Raw genomic sequence first — 20024 nt, 5'->3', positions numbered from 1 at the left:
ATATATATAAATTTAATTTAAAAAAAAAAGGTTAGAAAAAAAAGAATATTTCAGTTTCGGTCTGACTTTATTTTTCTTTATTTTCGGTGTTTACATTTTTTTTAATTTCGGTGCATCTCTAGTTATTATATTTTACTAGCAAAAGTGTGTCCATTCCAGAAAGGGGAAGGTTGAGGATATAAAAGTGGTAGTATATGCAGGAGAGGAGTGCGTAGGGTATGACATGGGCAGTATGTGGAGGAGAGGAGTGCGTATGGTTTGAAGGAGGGCAGTATGTGCAAGAGTGTGGTGTGGGTATGTGTGAAGGTATGTTAAGTGAAGTGTGTGTGAAGGTATGACGACAACAGGCATTATGTATAGGAGTAGAGTGTAGCAGGTATGACAGTAGAAACATTTAATCTTTTAACTCAAAATGATGGTTAGAGATCTCTTCAAAATTAGCAACAAAATCCCTAAAAATATGGTCATAGCAATACAGGTGAATTACATGATTAGAGAAATGTGCCCATTATAAATAATTACAGAGCAGCAGCATGAGAGCCGCTCTCTTCACACAGAGGGTTTTACAGAGCGAGGTATAGAAGGTTAAAAATCAGCATCCAGGAAACAGGACAGCTAAAACGGTAGCAGGTTTTTTTGGGGACAGTTGAGGTGGTGGGAATCGTGTCAACAGCATCACAGACTAAAGGGGCCGGGGAAGACACAAACAGGAGCAGTGTGCCAATAGAATTAGAGACAAATGGAGGTTGAAAAGGAGACCCCAAAATGCAAATTAGGTTAAAGTGACATTAAAGGCAAAACATTTTTGCCTCAACACAACATTAATGAAAGCACTTACCTTAAATGATGTCTCTTAATCCGATCATCTTCTTTCCTGTAGTTTTCAGCCTTCTCTCCAGCACTGCGGCAAGTCTCCAATCCAGTGCTGACTCCTCTGCGATTTCTGGCGCTTCCTCTCCCACGGTGTTTGCATGGGGGTGCATGCGTCCATAGACTTACCCGGTGTTTCTCCTCGCGTCCCGGCCGAAAATGTGAACTGCGCATGCGCCCGCACCAAGATGCTTTGCGGCCACCCGAGCGGTTTCACATTTTCGGACAGGAGCGCGCAGGGAAGACACAGGTAAGTTTAAAATGCTGTTAAAGCGGTTTTTTATTTTTTTTTAGAAAACTTTTTGCATAGATCTACTGCTTGGCAGCAGTAGATCTATGCAAAAAAAGCTGAGGGTTTAGAAACCCTTTAAGGCTTATTCAGTTAACAGTGCAAACTGCTAAAGTTTAATGTATATGAACCTAGAGCAACCAACCAATTCTGTTTACCGAAGGAAATCCAGCATAGCATGTAAAATGATTACTTGCTCAACTCCATATACAGAGCTATGTTACCAATAATTTACAACCTTTGATCTTGTGGGGACCTCAGGCAGCCTGCTGGGGAACTGGCAGTAGCCTGCCCGGTCCCACATCTCCTCCTTCTTCCCAGCACAGACACAGCACTGGACAGCCCCAAACCACACATGTAGCCCTGGAGCCGGTGTTCTGTTACTTGTCTGTGCCCCTTCAGCTCACCACCCACCCTATTAGCCCAGCACCTGTCCGCAGAGCCCTGGAGAGACCCACATGCAGCTCTGGTGAGATCTGTACTCCTTGGTGGGAAACTGCCTTAAAATCATTAGTCTGTATTGTTTTTTTTAAATGTCACATGTCCCTTAAAAAAAAGTATTGGTAATTAGTATGGGCAAGTACCTAAGAGAAAGTACTTGTACTTGGTCTTGTAAAAAAAAAAAAGGTATCGGGGCATCTCTACTTTTAACTTTGTAGGGTCCCTCAGCCCCCTCTTTGGAAAGCTGGAATAAAAGTTAGTTAACTCTAACCTCCCACTGGACAAAATGACATGAGCTGAGGGGGAAGCCAAAAAAAAAGTTTTTGATAAAATTTGGGGTCCGTGGGTGACGCCCTCTCAAACACTCTCCCCTTTTGTATTGTTGTCTCCATTGTGAACACATATACAACTTTAGATGTTGCTATGCTTATTCCATGTCTTTCATTTTTTTACGAACTCATTGTTTGGCTGTAAAATTCTATATCCAGATACTAGATTTTCTACTGGCTGTGAGAGCCCATACCTTTTCTTATGTATTGTTTGGTGTGTTTTATAGGACCTAAAACTTTGATAAAAATATTTGTAAAAAAATATGATTACTTGCTATAGGTGCTGAGCTTTACTTCTGCACTGCTTTATTAAGCAAGCCAGATTCCTTTACCGGGCCTCCCAGTCCTACAATTATGGAAGAGTTAGAAAAAGAAATATTCAAAACTTGTGAGGCTCCTTCCCTTCAGAATGTTGAAGTTGGACTTGTAAAAGCACAGAATAACTCCCACGGATCGTAAAGTAGTTCAAAACACATACAGAAAATTAATCTACCCAGCTGGTGTAGAAATTTACATCATTTAACATTAGCAGCTTTTACAGATATTGAGGGGGAAAAAAAGTGTTAATATGTTGTACTTAAGAGTATAAACTGCTCTGCCGTTTGAGATTGATTCTAGAAAAGCTTTTGATTGGCCTGGAATTCTGCCTAAAAGTGCCAATTTCTTTTTTTTTTATAGGAGTAGGGAGGATTAAGACCCATCATGTTTTTTTCATGTCCAAGTCCAGCTGGGGAGATTTCACTTCCTGTCCTGGAGACACAACAGGAAATAAGAGGTCTCCAAAGTGAGGGGAATTCCCCTTTTTTTAGCATTATCACAGGAACAGATGTCCTCATTGGAGAATTTTCTCTTGGATGATAACTCACCAGGACAAAGAGGGAGAAATCTCCCCAATGAGGGCACAGATCACAATTAAAATAACCCTTCTCTGCTCTATCCAAAATGAAAACATGCGTTTATATAAACTTTAAAATAAGTGACAAGTATATCAAGACTGATGAAACAAAAAGGATGATCCTGCCACCTAGGGACCTTATCACATATTACACTGCCCTTAACTGACCGCATATTAAACCAGATTCTGCCCCTGAATACATGGAAAAGATACATTTTTTTGCATTTCAGCTATAGGCCTATTGATTCTGCAATAATTGTGTCATTACTTATGATACCAACGTAATCTAAACAAGATCCAGCTTTTGCCAGTAATGTCTTGCAACAATTATTTTATTTCCTTGTTTTAAAGCAACTAGTTTTATGTAAATAAAAGAAAAAAATTTTGTCTGCAATTTGCCCAATTAATAATTACACTAAAATAATGGTTTATGGTACAAAATGTGGCAAACTTATTTACATATGAAATTAAGGTTTTTATTTTTTGGGGTTTTTTTGTGCAATGCTAGAAAAATAAACAAAAAAAACTTAAACAATTCACATAGATGATAGCAAAATAAATAAAATAAAAACAGCAAAATCCAAATCAGAAAAATAATAATAATAATAATGATGTAGATCAAAAACTGTTTGCAGGCTTTATTTACACAGGAGTCAATCAGAGCATTCCCTGGTTGTCAGTCAGTTGCTGGTTTTTACACTGTCCAAGCAGTCGTGATGGGGACAGAAAACCCTGGGTGTAAAGCCGAGGATTTTAGCAGAGTTTTTTTGCGCATGCCTGAAATGCCCAAAGTCTTTAACTGGTTAAAGCTGAAGATTACTTAAATTTTTTTTTCGCAGCAGGGACAAATTGTAGCTTAACCTCTCATGAAGTCTGTCCTAGGCACCTGTACAAATTCTGCTTTTAGTGATCCTGGATGCTCTTCACAGCAGTGAACTTTCAGCACTGCATTAGATAACTTTCTGCTGTAAAAGTGAAGGAATCGGCGCTGCTTACCGCCCCCTTCCGCCCCTATTACCCATTTACAGAATTCCTTGCACTATTTTCAGAGAATGCAAAGCATTCTGTAAATGGAGGATGGGGATCCCATCTTCCACTTGTAGAATGCTTTATATACTGTGAAAAGAATGCAAGGAAATCTAGGAATTGGTAAGGGGTGTGGAAGGCAATGGTAACCAGTGCGGATTCCCTCACTATTACAGCAGAAGTAAACTCAGACAGCCCAGAAAGTTCACCGCTGTGAAGAGAGCTCAGCATCACTAAAAGGAGGGTTTCTACAGGAAACAGTAACCAGCAGAATGTAGGATACACTTCTTCATTAGAGGTAAGTTATGTTCCTGGTGCTGTATAACCATTTAACTAAACTTCTGATATAAAGAGCTACACATAGGGGTCTTATTATAGAGCAGGGCATCACTGCATCGCTGATCATTTGCCACTCACTGCTGAAGACGCGTCACATTTGCTGCATTTATCTGTAGTAGGAAACCTATCTTCACAGGGTAATATCTCTGAAGTTTTCTCTTTTGCTTAAAACCTTCCTTTAAAACACCAATTTTCATTTAAATACCACTGATTTCTATAACAGGACAATGCAGGTACAGACCAGACAAGTCACAGCATACAGCATCTTCAGACTAGATATCTTACCCGCTTCAAGGAAACTCCGTCCTTGAATCACCGCTGTCCCCGTTTCCGTACTGCTTTGCCCTGGGTCAACCTGCAGGAAAAGTCAAAACCAATAAAATTGCAGAATTGTCAATTGCAGCAACACACTCAGTTTAATAGTCCAGATACATCATTATTAAATGTAGGGTTGAGGGTAGAGTACAAAAATAGCCAACGCATTTATGGAGCTCATGCAAATACCCCCTTCATCAGGGCTTACTAAGGGAGAACAGGCATCAGAACTGTGATGGCTTGGAATTGGATACTGTTTTGTCCAGTGCGTGAGAATGCATAGAGCCTCAACACCGGAACTGGTGGACCTTCTTTATAACACAAAATACATTTCAGTTTTTAAGGGGTCAATGTATAAATGCTTTCCACACAAGAACCCTGCAGCTTTCTATTCCAACTGGATCCCAATTAGATTCAACAGGAAAAATATGTGCATCCTGGGCATCTTGTGCGAAAAAATAAAATATATAAAATAGATCCCTATGGGTCTTATGTATGGCATAATGTACCTGATGCTACATGATAAATATATTAGTATTCAACTAAGAATTAAATGAAATAAGTGAACCAATGCTACAGGCCTAAGGAATCTTTAAAGCTCACAGAACCCAGAGCTTATTTTCTAAGAGCCATAATTTAGTGCTGAGTGGTATGTTAGTCATTTATAATACACAAACTCACATAAGCTGGCAGATATAAATCAGACAGAGAATGATGAACAGATCACATTGTGATGAAGACAGACAATGATAAACACAGACACTAACAGATGGATGCAGGCTGACCCACCACTGATTGGCCTGAATTAAAAGAAAACTAGACTCTAAGTGGAATAAAAAGCCACACTAAGTAAGTGGTGTTATGACCTTTATGGAAGCAGCTTACCATGGCCAATATTTGTCAGGAATTATTACCATGCTCAGTGTACACAGAATGATCTGATGTCAGAAGATGGTGTTGATACTGTTACAATTCATCTGGAGTGTATTGTATTATATAGTTATAGAAGGATTCCACCCCCTTAGCATCATAAAGATCTGTGTCGACGGGTTTTAGATCACATCAGAACTGCTTCTTTGCTTCCTATAAGCCTGTGGCCCCATTCTCAGATTTAATAGCTGTGATCACTTTGCATGTATCCTGTGAAACACTGGTTACACATCTCCTTTTACCACTACTCACCCTCATACGAGATCTCCCAAAACCCCACTGCAGATAGCTGAGCAAAACCAAGACGCTCATGAAGATGAAGTTGCTGGAAATGCCGATCACAGCAGACATGACTGGGAAATTATACAAGAGGTACCTGTAACAAAATACTAAGATGTCATAACATGGCTAACAACAACGAAGTAAAACATGCTATGGACACAGTTGTGAGGCTAATCATTGAAATATTCCTATAGAATGCCAGCGAATTGAAATGACTGTTACAAAAACCACAAAACACTGATGAATTTCAAACTGCTGTGCTAAAACCTTCAAATATATGCAAATTCAATATTAAATTTAAAACGTAAAAGCACAAGGTGTAGAGCCAAAGTGTGGACCCAAAGAGGGATTCCTATTAACCTTTCAATAATTTTAAAGTTGAGACTATAGTAAAAGCACAATACGAGAATAAAATGCTGACAGGTATACAGGAAGTATGGAGGTGTTCAATATGGGTTTTCAGAAAAAGATCCCTGCTGTCATCTGCAGTCTCAGGCAAGGTCATCATGCCTGTGTGTGGTGTCACCATAAAAGCAATTATACTTCTTGTCCACTTGTTCTTGGGGGGGGGAACAAAAAAACAAAAAAAAAATGGAGCCCAGTCAGGTTTAGATTGAATGTGTATCTAGCATTAAAAGGGGAAAACCCATTTTTCCGTTTTTGGTAGATACTAAAAAGATTTATAGTGTATCTAGCAATAGGTTAAAAACATTTTTATTACTTTATTTTAAAATGACTTTTTTGTTTCAGCTAACCTGCCAGGAGCTTAATGTGCTGCTTACACAGCAGCTGCTACAAGCTGCTTTCTTTATTTCATGCCTGGATACTTCACTAAATAAAAAATAAAAGAATGAAGCCACATCTCTGGAATACTACATCAAATGAGGGGAACTTCCCTTTCGGAAGAAAGAAACTAATTAAAAAAAACAAGCTTTGCTAAAACATGCAAGAGTCTAAGCATCTATCACGAGTATAAATGGCATCAAAGAAACCACAAGTACACAGGAGAAATGCCACAGACATACATCCATCAGTCATAACATTATGACCACCTGCCTAATATTGAGTAGGTCCCCCTTTTGCTACCAAAACAACCCTGACCCTTCAAGGCATGGACTCCACTAGATCTCTGAAGGTATGCTGTGGTATCTGGCACAAAGTCGTCAGTAGCAGATCCTGTAAGTTGCTAGGTGGGCCCTCCATGAATTGGAGTTGTTTTTCCAGCACATCCCATAGATGCTCGATTGGACTGAGATCTGAAGAATTTGAAGGTCAAGTCAAAACCTCAAATTCTTTGGAGTTCCTCAAACGTATTTTCCTGCTGAAAGAGGCTACTACCATCAGGGAAAACCATTTCCATGAAGTGGTATACTTGGTCAGCAACAACGTTTACGTAGGTGGTATATGTCAAAGTAACATCCACCTGAATGGCAGGACCAAGGTTTTCCCAGCAGAATATTGCCCAAAGCATCAGACTGCCTCCGCCGGCTTGCCTTCTTCCCATAGTGCATCCTGGTGCCATATCTTCTCCAGGTAAGCGACACACATGCACCCGGCCATCCACATGATGTTTAAAAAAAACGTTACTCATCAAGCCAGGCCACCTTCTTCCATTGCTCCATGTACCAGTTCTGATGCTCACGTGCCCATTGTAGACACTTTTGGCAGTGGACATGGGTCAGCATGGCCCCCCTGACCGATGTACTGTGTGTTCAGACACCTTTCTATCGGAACCAGAATTAACATTTCCAGCAATTTAAGCTATAGTAGCTCTTCTAATGGATCGAACTACAAGGGCTATTTTTTGCTCCCCACATGCAATCGATGAGCCTTGGCCCCCCCATGACCCTTTCACTGGTTTTCCTTCCCTGGACCACAATGAGTAGGTACTGACCACTGCAGTCCGGGAACATCCCACAAGAGCTGCAGTTTTGGAGTTGCTCTGACCTAGTCGTCTATCCATCACAATTTGGCCCTTGTTGAAGTCACTCAAATCCTTACACTTGCCCATTTCTTCTGCTTCCAACACATCAACTTCAGTGACAAAATGTTCACTTGCTGCCTGATATATCCCACCCACTTCCAGGTGCCATTGTAACAAGATAATAACTATATTATTCACTTCACCTCTCAGTGGTCATAATGTTATGGCTGATCGGTGTGTGTGAGATATAGATCATATCTATACATCTCATCTGAAGAATTAATGCACAGGATCTCACGAACAAATACAGCTCCTTTGGGGGAAACGAAACAGGTTATAGTCCTCAAACTGTTCTAAAGAAAAGGCACCCACCTCATTCAAACAATATGGTGGTTCAGAGACACTAGTGGCGAGATCTCTCTAGGTGCATTCCACATCTGTACCTTCCAAGGTCATTAGGAGGCCGTTCTACTCTTTTTGTTGGATTTGTAAATATATTAACCTAAATTTCCAAACCAACACACAAAGATAAGAATCTTTAAATTTCAAAAATATTTTTTTCTCAGAGATTTGAAAATTAGTTGCATGCCAAAAGTAAATATATTGATCCTTGTGTTAAAGCTTTCTAAACTAAGACTACTGTGCAGAATGCAAAAAAAGAATTGGGAACACTTTATATTCCAGGTTGGCTGTGAACAGAACCAGGACCTATGCCAGAGAGATCTCTCCACGATGTCCTCAAAGGATATAAGAAGCTGGGTGGACTCATTCCTGTAGGCTCTGTCCGTGGCTGAAATATCTCTTTTAGAGGACTAACCTTTTTAAAGGCATCTGGGATATGGCCAGTTGGCTGATCTATACTTATGTCTCACCTGAGTCCAGTAAAGTGTGCATGTACGCGGAGCTCTGCATTGTATATCTGTAAGCGGACGCTCTGTATTTGTATCACTGCCCCTGTGGTTGGGACATACTGCAGAAAAAAAAAAGCCAGAGTGAAAAGGAGGAACAAGAGAGTTTTGAACAAATAAGAACAGGGTAGTGGGTGAGAGGGGTCATCTAGACAATTAAAATCGCTCTGCTACTGAAAGGTATAATGATCTAAAGTCAAAAGTATTATTTTCTAGTTTCAGCTAGAGTAAGAATGGGTTAGAACTGTCAGGTTTTTATTGTCGTTGGTGTCCCAAATAGGGAGGTTTACCCCTCTCAAGGTGTCCTGGTGACCACTGACACTAAGACTGAAAGTGAGAGAAATCCAAAAATGTTGTGTTGTCACTTGAAGCATGGGAGGGTTGCCGAATTGGAGTTTTCCCTTCTCCTTAAAGTGTTTTATGGGACAGGAAGTAAAAGGTAATTCTTTCCAAAGGGACACGGTCGGCAAAGAAAAAAAACTGACAAGTTTTGTTTTTTATGCATTCCCTACTCTATTCAAAACTTTAAAAAATAAAAAAGTTTGGGCCTTACATATACTTCAATCTATTAAAGGCACTATGTCCCCCTCAGTCATCAGGTTCACTGCCTGAAAATGTGAAAGTTTCTCACTTGAATTTCTAAACACAATACAGCCATTTGACATGAGCACACAGCTATAAATCTTCGCAGATATTATATGGGAAAAGTGTTTTGCGCCAATGCAGCCCTGGCCCTACCAATGTTTATATATGGTCAGCAAAGGCCAACTTTGCTACACAATTCATTTTGTATTTACTTGTTTGTAAAATTATCTGTTTTATTCTGCAGCCACCTGACTTTCTAAAACATCAAGAATTCAAATGCCAATTCCTTCTAACCATGGACATTCCCTACACTGTGTACCATGCACCTCCAGAAATATTTACTCCTGCTAGATTTGCTCGCTGCTTTCTCCAGTACTTTTTCCTTTATAAAACACTGGAACTCTGATTAAAGCAGGCAGGCCCTTCCAATTCACACTCAGGAAGAAGGCTCTTACAATTGTGCATAGAGGCACACCTAGAAAAAAGGCTAGATATGACCATTTATCTACTTCCTGCTAATCAAGTTGCCAATACATCCAGAGCCCTCCACTTCCTTTCTTCCAATACTGTAGGACAACTTTACATATACATCAGCTTATCTGCAAAACACACCATCCCAAAGCAAATAACACATCTTAGATATAATCAGGGCTGTGTTGTATACTAGTTCATTGCTACTTAGGACTAGAGAACTGAGTCACAAAAATAAAAAAAATTAAACTTATATTAAAGTTGCCTTTGCTGACTGTTCCATGGGGCATTGCAAAACTGGCAGCCACAGGCATGATTCTCTGAGGCATAATGGGATTTGTAGTTTCCCTACAGCTGAAGTGCTGAGGTTGCCTACCCCTGAATTAGATGTTTTTAGTGAACTGTATAAAAAGGTATAACGCAGAAGGTGGTCAGTGAAATACTAAGGGGAAAAAAACTGGTGGTCACAGAAAATGACTAACCGAATCCTCCCGATATTCAGAGTACAGCTCCACTTCAATAGCCTGCTTCTGTTCAGACATCCCAGACAGCAGTAGGGGCAATGTGGTCAGAGTCTCTAATAACTTCAGGAGGGGAGACTTGTAGTGCAGCATTGCCTGGAAAGAAACAAACAAACAATATGATCACATTAAGCCAGGTTCCAACAAGCCATTGAAAAGGCATGGACTTGACTTAAATAAGTAAATACCGTGGCCATTTCAGGTAAAGCGCAGGAGTTATATACTGGAATTTCTTCTAACTTATGACAATCTAGCTACTCTAACGATTTAATGTCTGAAAAAAGCAACTGCAGGCGGGATTTTACAAGGATCTACAAGGAACAAGTGTAAAGTCAATGCAATGCTCGGCAGTCCCAGATTCTGCAGTGACATTTATCGTCGGATAGGTTCTTTTTTTTTTTTTTAAGCCCGTTTGGCATGTACATGTGACCACACACAAAAAAAGTGCACTAGGATGAGTCAACTGGTCTATCTCCCGAAGAGATAGGGCCCTTCCCTGACCCCACCTTCTCCGGGGGTGCAAGGCTCCGGACAGGGGCAAGGGACTTGTGTCCACCTGGTGAGGCAGAACATGTTCCTCATGGTCAACAGAAGCCGACCACCAAGTACTCGTTCGGGGTGCCTTCCACACAGCGGGGTCCCAAATCCATAGCGCTACTCTAGCACCCCCAGGGTGCCACTCCCAGGGGGTGTTTGACACCGCAGGTTTCCTGTCTTCCCAGCCCATGACCAGATCAGGTAGACCCGTTCAAATTGGGAGGCACTGGGCCCTGCCAGATCCTGGACACCAGGAAAATACCCTTGACCCCACCCTTACATACGTGTTGGATCCATTCGGTTTCCTTCCCACGACCAGAACCCTTTGGACCCTCACCATCTCAGGCAAGGTACGCTGCAGCCAGCCAGAAGGCCAGAACAGTGGCACAATTTGTCCCTCATGAACACTGATAAGAACAGATAATTACATCTTAGCCAAAAAGACAGGTCCATCGCTTCGGTGTCACAGGAGGACAATTTGGCCAGTAGGACACCAGCCATCTACAGCTTGACAACATAAGCTCTACACCCACAGTCTACCACTAATGTGGCTACTCTAAGGCCCATCAGCTCACCATCACCCAAGATCTTGTCCAAAGGAGAAATAAAGATGAGGTGCTGGATACAGAACCCCAATATATAATGAGAGAAGTCCTTATAAAGCCTGGCAGCTCTCCACAAAACAGAGAGCCCTCTCAAAATTACAGAGGACACCCTATATAAAAAGTAAATAAGCATTTCAACAAAAGAAGGTTCTGCTGCTGACACAGGGTTCTTTCTTAAATACCATTTTCCTGGTTTGGACTGAATTTTCCAGGAGTTTTGCTCTGGGTTCAACTGATATCTATTTGATTTTTTAAAGCCCTGATAAAGTGGGGACTGCAGAACCCCCGAAACATGTGTGATGCCTTATGTTTTCATCCTGTTGTCATTTGCAGAATAATTAAAGTACCACTTTGGGTTCGATGAACTCGTTTGGCTCACTCTGGTTGAAATACCCAAGCTCTTGTGACATTCTGTTTTCCTGGCACACATGCACCTCTTTTTACGGCTTCATCACCACACCATATCCTAGCTTGACAAAATAAATTAATTTTAAAAAATATGTTTAAGGGAATAATGTAACTGATAGTAACTGACTGATCGAGCAGTGTAAGAAATCTGTTTTCCCCCTCGAGTGTAACATGACATCGAGACCATGAACATCCCAAGATCCTGATTAGCTGTGGACTCCGGAACCTGGAGCTCCAGGGTAATGCGATAGGGCTGTCCATACATCAGCACCTACAAGTAGGGAAACAGGTCTGTTAATATCTACTACAGTATACACATATCAATCATAACCTTATATTGTATGTACACCAACAGAAACAAGGAGCATATTCCATAAAATCTGCACATAGCATAAAGTTTGCTAAACAGAGTACATGGGAGGAAACACAGGAAAGCGTGATCTACACAGCTAGAACTTGTACATATTATAGAACATACGACAGCTCTTCTCACCCGATCACGATTATTTCTCAGAAGAGACACATTGGCTGTTGGGAACGAGCACAGGATTCCAGGTGGTGGTTCACAGATAGAGCTGAAGAAGTGAAAGATACACAAGTAAATGAAACACTGGTTCCCTGCTGAATTGTGTTTTATTTAAATAGGCAAGCTGCAAATTTGTGGCCATCTTTGGAGAGGTACATGCAAACCATATGGAACGGAGTATAATCCCCATATTCCCCATATTTCTGTTCATTACTTGCCCTTCTCTGTAACTAACACACACACACACACACACACACACACACACTTGTAAGTTTTAGTTCTTGATGAATCTGACAAAATTCAAAGTCTGGGTGTAACTATCGGCACGTTTCCGACTGGCATCCCTCGATCAGCTGATCAAAGAAGCATGTCAGAAAATTCTCGGCCGCACACAGTGAGCAGCCAATAAGATACTCACCGGCGGCTGCTGTCAGGATAGATTGTAAACAGCGGGAGATTCCTCGATCAACGCTCACAAGCATTAATAGAGGAATCTGTTATATTTTCTTCATTCAGCAGGTAGTTTGAACAAATATAGAAACGTGTATACCCAACTTCAGGTTCTTATAAAGAACAAAAAGGTTATTTAAAAATTGTATTTCCGCAGCCAAATTGGGGCAACACCTATTTTATATTTGTTACATGTTTCCATTCATAAACACAATCCTAAAAGGTTTTTTTTAAATGCTTCTTGCAGTTTGATTTGCTTTTAGGGTTAGGGTTTCTTGGCTTCCTAAGGGTTAAGATTTGTACTGGTTTTTCCTTCTTTGTAATGTTAGCAGGGGTTGTAAGGGGTGAGGGGCTAAGGGTGTACAGCTCTCGCTTCTGCATACTAAAGGTTAATGCAGTTAAGAGAAAAGCAATCCTCAAATTTCAGTCCCAATTCTTGCTACAAGGCCACATCACTGTGAAGGTGCTGAGAAAAACCTTGAATAAGCCATGTTGCCTGCTGCAGCAAAACAGCCAAAAAGGTAAGAAATAGTTTTGGTTTTTTTTAAATGTATTATGCTGTGTGAATGGGAACAAACATATAAAGGGGTTTTCTCAAATTTGACTGCAAAAGTATTAAAAGTTTATCTTTAGCCAACACATGGTTTGATTTTGTAATTCTCTCTCTCTATTTGCTCGGATGAACATGGTCATAAAAACATAAAAAGTGATGGAAAATCCAAGATTTTACAGTTGTCACAAACAGAAATAGGAAGGAGATTTTCCAAGGGGGGCACCTGTTCCATTGACAACTAGTAAAGGGGATTGCTCCTCACGTTAAACCGAGTTTCTCTCACTTTCTGTTGTGGTCCTGGAACAGGAAGTTGAGGTAAATCTCCCCCACAGGAAACAGATTGATAAATGACAGGTTTTAGCCATTTTCTACTCTATCCAAAGCTAAAAAAATAGCAGATAGGATACAAAAATGTAACAGATTAATGCTGATAGAGGAAAGAGACATCGGCTGTCTTGTCAGTCTTTTCAGAAGATTAATGAGCAATTTCAGGCAGAAAGGGAAATCAGTCAGTGAACTGCTAATGCTGTCCAGCAAACAGTGCATCTGTGCCAAAATCAAAAAGACCATTCACTTTTTTGTAATCTACCACAACCAGATTACGCAGAGCTTCTTTCGTATGAAACCAATGTACCTGCTCCTCTCGATTTGTTCCTTGTATAACCAATCAAATTCATACAACCAAGGCAGGTATGAATATGATTGGTGGCTATGAAAATCTGCTTTGTGCTGACACTTGCCCAGGATTTTTTTTTTTTGTGTGTGAGAAAGAAAGGATTGTCTCAATTTGCCTCCCCGTTTACCTCTAAGCTCTCCTGTGCAGACTGCACAGCAGACTTAGAGACTGGGGCCAAGTCAAATTCAGGTGTGATCAATGCGAGGTGTGATCAAAAAAATACGGTGAATGTTTAAATAAAAAAATGAATTACAGTAAAAAAAGACACATTGCCATTAATCCACCTCGCAATACTCCCCCTCACTTCAAACACACTCATCCCATCGTTCTTGCCACTAGAGCATTTCTGGAAGTACTTTTTCGTGTCTTTAGTTGCGTTGTTGTGGCTGCCCCAAAGCCCTGAATCAATCCAAAACGGTCATTTTGACTTTGTGGAAGAGCCAGAAGTTGCACGGTGCCAGATCTAGTGAATAAGGTGGATGAGGACACACCATAATGTTTTTGACAGAAATTGCTGTACCAGAAGCGATGTGTGACACAGAGCATTGTCATGATGGAGGATGAAACCGTTTGCCCATTTCTCAGGCCATTTTCTATGCACATAATTTCTTATAATATCCAGAGTTCACCTTAGTGTTCCTGGGTGCAAACTCAGCAAAACATTCTCTTGGGTTTTTGATGTTGAAGGACATCCTGATCTCTCCTTGTCTTCAACCGATTCACAACCATTAAGAAATCACTCTAACCTCTTGTTAACCGTCTTCATGGTCACTGCAGCATCCCCATAAACTAATTTTAACATTTCATGTGTCTCTTTAGCACTTTTTTTGCAGTTTCAAGCAAAATTTCATGTTAATGCGTTGTTCGTGATCCATGATTTATAGCACGCACCTTCTTTTAACAGTTGCTCACAACCGACTTGACTGCACCGAATGGTTACCAAGGTTCAAGGGCGCCCCTTATCGTATGGAAGATTCCTGCCTTTCCGTTGGATGGCACTCGCCAGCAGCATGAACTGTATTTCTTTATCACACCTCGTACATTTAATGTATTAAATGACAGGACTGCATTCATTTGTCTGTAATATCAACCTGTACACAAGCTTTAAATTAAGAGAAGACTGCAAACAAGTACAAACTTACCTATACCCGTAGTGCACTGGGCTGGAGTATTTAACAGTTGGCATGTAAGAATAGTAGAAGCTGCCATATAAAAACACAGACACCCAGAGAAGCAGGAACAGGATACAAAATAATATTCCAGTCTGCAGAAGTAGTCTCCGTGCCCTCAGAAACATCATAAAACACATGTCTTCTATCCATAGCAGCAGAGGTGGTGATTCTCCGTGAGACATGATGGTGGATAGATAGTAATTACAGAGGCACAATAGCTGTCCCTGATGTCCCAAATCTCCAATCTTTGCAAGGGTGGTGGTGTCATAAAAGGGTTGTGCTTGGTGGAACGATGTATATGTTACACGTGGGTAAGCATAATTAGGTTGTTTGGTCACATGCAAAAAGAAAAAACAGGCTCTATGGATGACAAGCAGGGTCCTGTATATAAAGAAAGGCTACTTGTAAATATATCATGCTATTTATAAGTCTAACAGACTGTATATGTCCATCAGGCTGCATATAGCAGAAAATGGAGGTTTCTTCAAAATCAACATATTTGTAGCATGCTTTATATGGCGTTTGAAATTCTACGGACTCAAGAAGTAATTTTTTCGCATTTAGTCACATTACATTTGAGTGTGGAAATTAAAGTTATCTGTGGAGTTTGCAGTACTAGGTGAAAGTGTACAGGAAGTTACTGGGGGGAGGGTAAGAAATGCCGGGACCAGTGGTTTCAAGCCAATCTGTACAGAGCGGAAACAAAATTGACAATTAGTAACAGTTAATACAATGTGAAAACAGAAACTTAATTCAGATTGCTAGGAGGATCCTTTCATTAATAACAAATTTTATGCAGACATCCTAAAATCGTAATAGTGGCATAACATCAAAATATGACACACCCCTCTTAACAAGCAGCATCAGAACACTGACAAGCATTGTTTATAATGTCAGAGGCTCAAACACATTAATCCAGATCAAAGCACATTCTCCAGAGTCTTAGAACATAGGTTGGAAAGGTCTTCGGACCTATTCACACCACTATGTTGCGGCAAAAGGCATGTGTTACCACAACGTGCATTCATATCATGAAAGTAGTGCATAAGTAGGGATGAGTTCGACTCTAACATCGGTAGTTTGTGTGTTCGGCGAACACGCGAACTGTCAGGGTGTTAGGCGGGTTGTTCGGCCGCCGAACTCCCCACAAGGCACCGTGCACCGCTGGTGAGCCCTGATTGGCTACAGCCTTGCACGTACCAAAGGTCAGGTGCAAGACTTTGCCCAATCATGGCTCACCTGTCAGATGGCATACAATTGTAAACAGTTGGGCGAAGCTAGCCGTCACCGCTAACTCCGCCCAATTGTGTATATGTTGCTGGCATGTTTAAATGCCATTCTGCGGCGGGAGTTCGTCGCAAGCGGACAGGACGGCGGGCGTTGTTTTTTAAAAATTATTTAATGTTTTATTTCGCCGAGTCGTCGTGATTGACCCTGGACTACGTCAGTGGATCCATTCTTTTGGGGGGTTTTTAAAATAAAAGGACCTGTCAAAAATCCTTTGTTGTGTTTTTCTTTTCAAATAAAGGATATTTGATTAAAGTTTGGTCCTTTTATTTAACCCTTCAGTGAATGGGTAGAGGTACAAGTACCCCTTACTCATTCACAAGGGGTGGGGGCCACATCTGGGAGCCCCTTTAATAAAGGGGTACCCTGATGTGAATAAGCCCCCTGCCCGCACCCCCACAATTGGGGGGGCCCATGTTTTTTCCTTCTTAAAATTGCTTCTTAAAATTCCTACCAGACCCCATGCTTTTATTTTTTAACCCCTTCGTGAATGACGACGTACAGTGTACGTCGCCAGCATCGGGGCTGTTTAAACAGACTCCCGGCGACTTTTGCCGCCGGGACTCTGTTTAAACTTGTAGAGCCGACTGTCGGCTTTACAACAGAAGCGATTTGGAATATAACATGGGTGCAAAAAATGAAAAAAGGGCCTCAGTCATGAAGGGGTTAAACAGGGTCCCTCCTAACATTTTTACTAGACCTAAAGTGTCTGGTATTGTTTGGGAGGGGATCTGCATGCTGTTTTTTTTTTCTTCTTTTTAAATGTAATTTTGTTTGTTACAAATGTCATTTTTGCTGCAGCAGGTTCTATACATTGTACAGATGTGCCACTTTACAGGCAGTTTAAGGGGACCCCCCAGGCACGATATTTAAAAGGAATTTTTTATTTTCATCGTTTCACGTTAACTGATGTTAAACACTGCTACTTTCAAAGTTTTTTTTTTCATTGATACATGTCCCCCAGGGCAGTACCCGAATCACTATACCCTTTTTAATGGCAAATAAAATTGAATATATGCCTTTAAAATGGGGTCAATTGATTTTCAAAGTTCTAGCCCGACCTTTTTTCCCATGTTCTAAATTTTGAATTCGAACCGAACAGGGGGTGTTCGGCCCATCGCTATGCATAAGCAGAGGAGGTTACCTTATGTGAAAACTGCATATCATAATGATCAGTAGATCCTAAAGATAGTAATAGCTTAAACCAGGGGTGCACAATTACATTTCTCAAGGAGCTACATGAGAAATTAACCGATTAATGCATGGTACTGCGCAACCCACCTACCGTGCATTAAAGTGCGGCAGGTACATTGCATTGCCATTTGAATGGCATCCTAAATGCACCGCCTGACCACAATGCGATCAACCAGTCCACAACACATGGTACCACAATAGCCTGCGTTACGGTTCAAAAAAGTAGTGCATGCAACACAATGCACCTACTGCATTGTAACGCACGGTAGATGCATTGCACAATACTAGGGCTGCAACAACTAATCGACTAAATCAATTATAATCGATTAGTGAAAAAGTTTTCCATTAATTGGCTTCCCATTAGTTGGCCCTGGTCACGGCTCCACACACGCTGCGCGCCGCAACTACCCCCTAGTGCTCTATATTATACAGAGCAATGTGCTATCAACTATAGAGGAATACAGGCCCGGCGCTAGCGCAAGGCAAGTAAGGCGGGCGCCTTACGGCGCTGCAGGGTTAGTTGCCGCTGCTCTCTCCCGCCGAAGGTAAGTGGGAAAAAAAAAAACCATAGTGCAAACATCGGGGCATTTTGACAAGTACCAGTACTTGTCAAAATGCCCTGTTTTACAGGGGTCGGCGCGCAAAATTGCACCTTGCCCACCTTGACTAAAATCCTAGCACCGGCCCTGGAGGAATACAAATCCCAGCAATACATTATACACTATATGTATAATGTATTGCTGGGATTTGTTGTATTCCTCTATAGCTGGTGGTATTCTGCTGTATAGAGGACTACAAATCCCAGCAAAAATACATTATACAGCGCAATGTAGAATACCACCCACTATAGAGGAGTACAACAAATGCCAGCAATAATGCATTATACAGTGGTGCAATGCAAAATACCACCAGCTATAGGACTACAAAACCCAGTAATAGTACATTATACAGCGCAATGCAGAATACCGCTAGCTATAATGTACCATTGCTGCGATTTGTTGTATTCCTCTATAGCTGGTGGTATTCTGCATTGTGCTGTATAATGTACTATTGCTGGGTTTTGTAGTCCTCTATAGCCAGTGCCATTCTGCATTCATAATTTTGCTGTATTTGCTGTATAATTTTACACTTTCCATTTCTCCATATTGCATACCACACTTTTTTTCTTTTTTACTTCCACCGCTCCAAGCTTGCTCCTGTGATGGACTGCAATCTCAAAACAAGCTAGTAGTCCCAACACTGGAGCCATTTTTTAAAATGTATTTCATATCTGATTAATCAAACTTAATAATTGGCTAACTAATCTATTTTGAAATTAATAGTTAGCTCCAGCTCTGCACAATACCATGCGATTAACACACGGCATAAATATGAACGGGCCCTGAATGAAGCCTGAACGAAGCCTTCTTGTCCCCACATGCTATGCGGCACATTACTTTTCTTTTATCTCGATAAGCCAGAGACCAGACCTGCAGGAGAGGACGAAAGAGGATTCTTTTCCATTCTCCTGTAATGCTGGGGACAGAAACACAATGGACATCCATAGTTGCTAGGACTGCCCAGTGGTCCTAGCAGCCCATGACTGCAGAGGAGGACCCCGGACATAAGTGGTTGCTAGGACACTAGCAGTCCTAACAACCAACAACTGAAGTCAGCCATAACTGATTGCAGGTCAGCGATCAGTCTGTGTCCAGACTGCAGGCTGGAAAGGGGCAGACAAAGGGCCGGAGATACCCCACAGGCTGTAAAATGCCCAGCTCTGGTTTAAACTGAATGGGAAAAAAAACATATCTGATTGGTAAGAAAACCAGGACTGCCTCTCTGTGTCGCGAGGGCGCGTAAAGCCGGTGTGATAGAACGCAGGCTTCCTGAATAGCCGGGCCCACACTACCTCGGGATTTCAGTATCAGTGAGTACAGAAAAAATATATATATTGTGAGCAGGCGATCGGTAGCTGGCACATAAGCCCCCTGGGAATAAGCAGTCTCTTGGGCACAGATACCAAATCCAGGGGAGTAGTGGCAAACAGTGCAGTGTTTATTAGTGATATGAAAAAGGAGAACTATGGGGTCAGGGCTTTTTCCCATAGTTCTCCTTAGGGTAACGGGAGGACACAAACTAGCGTCCTCCCGTCACCCTAAGCTCAGTATACCACGAGCTACAGCTTGCGGTATACTGAAACGGCGCAGCCGGAGTGGATCCAGACATCGATGTCGAGATCCGCCCAGCTGAGCGAGTGACAGCTGGCTTTGCCTATCTAGAGGCAGAGCCAGCTGTACCCGCCCCCTCCCCCGTCCGTTCCGCCAGTCAGCGCTGGCGGATCAGGGCGGGGAGAATACAGCAGAGAGCCGTGAGCGAACGCCGGTATATGTTTGCTCACCTCTCGATCTACTGAGCCGACCTGTGACAGTCTCTAGATAGATAGAATATATATCTATATCTATCTATCTATATAGATCTATATATCTACATAGATATATACACATACACT

The 20024-nt window shown here is 41.5% G+C and overlaps 1 protein-coding gene across 1 annotated transcript in view; it reads right to left on the bottom strand.

The window, feature by feature from the left end:
* The window catches only part of BSCL2 (BSCL2, seipin lipid droplet biogenesis associated), an 18639-nt gene extending 3349 nt beyond the window's left edge, over positions 1 to 15290 (bottom strand). The window contains exons 1-7 of the mRNA XM_018565130.1: positions 15023 to 15290; positions 12169 to 12250; positions 11803 to 11946; positions 10087 to 10221; positions 8513 to 8610; positions 5687 to 5810; positions 4475 to 4544 (exon numbers count right to left, since the gene is read on the bottom strand). Coding sequence (XP_018420632.1) covers positions 4475 to 4544; positions 5687 to 5810; positions 8513 to 8610; positions 10087 to 10221; positions 11803 to 11946; positions 12169 to 12250; positions 15023 to 15234 — 865 coding nt within the window. The 5' untranslated portion in view covers positions 15235 to 15290. The remainder of the gene's footprint in view (positions 1 to 4474; positions 4545 to 5686; positions 5811 to 8512; positions 8611 to 10086; positions 10222 to 11802; positions 11947 to 12168; positions 12251 to 15022) is intronic.
* Between the last annotated feature and the right edge of the window lie 4734 nt (positions 15291 to 20024).

The sequence above is a fragment of the Nanorana parkeri genome, unplaced genomic scaffold (genome assembly GCF_000935625.1).
Source record: "Nanorana parkeri isolate BGI_ZX_2015 unplaced genomic scaffold, ASM93562v1 scaffold25, whole genome shotgun sequence".
NCBI lineage: Eukaryota > Metazoa > Chordata > Amphibia > Anura > Dicroglossidae > Nanorana > Nanorana parkeri.
This window is presented reverse-complemented; position numbering and strand designations above follow the sequence as displayed.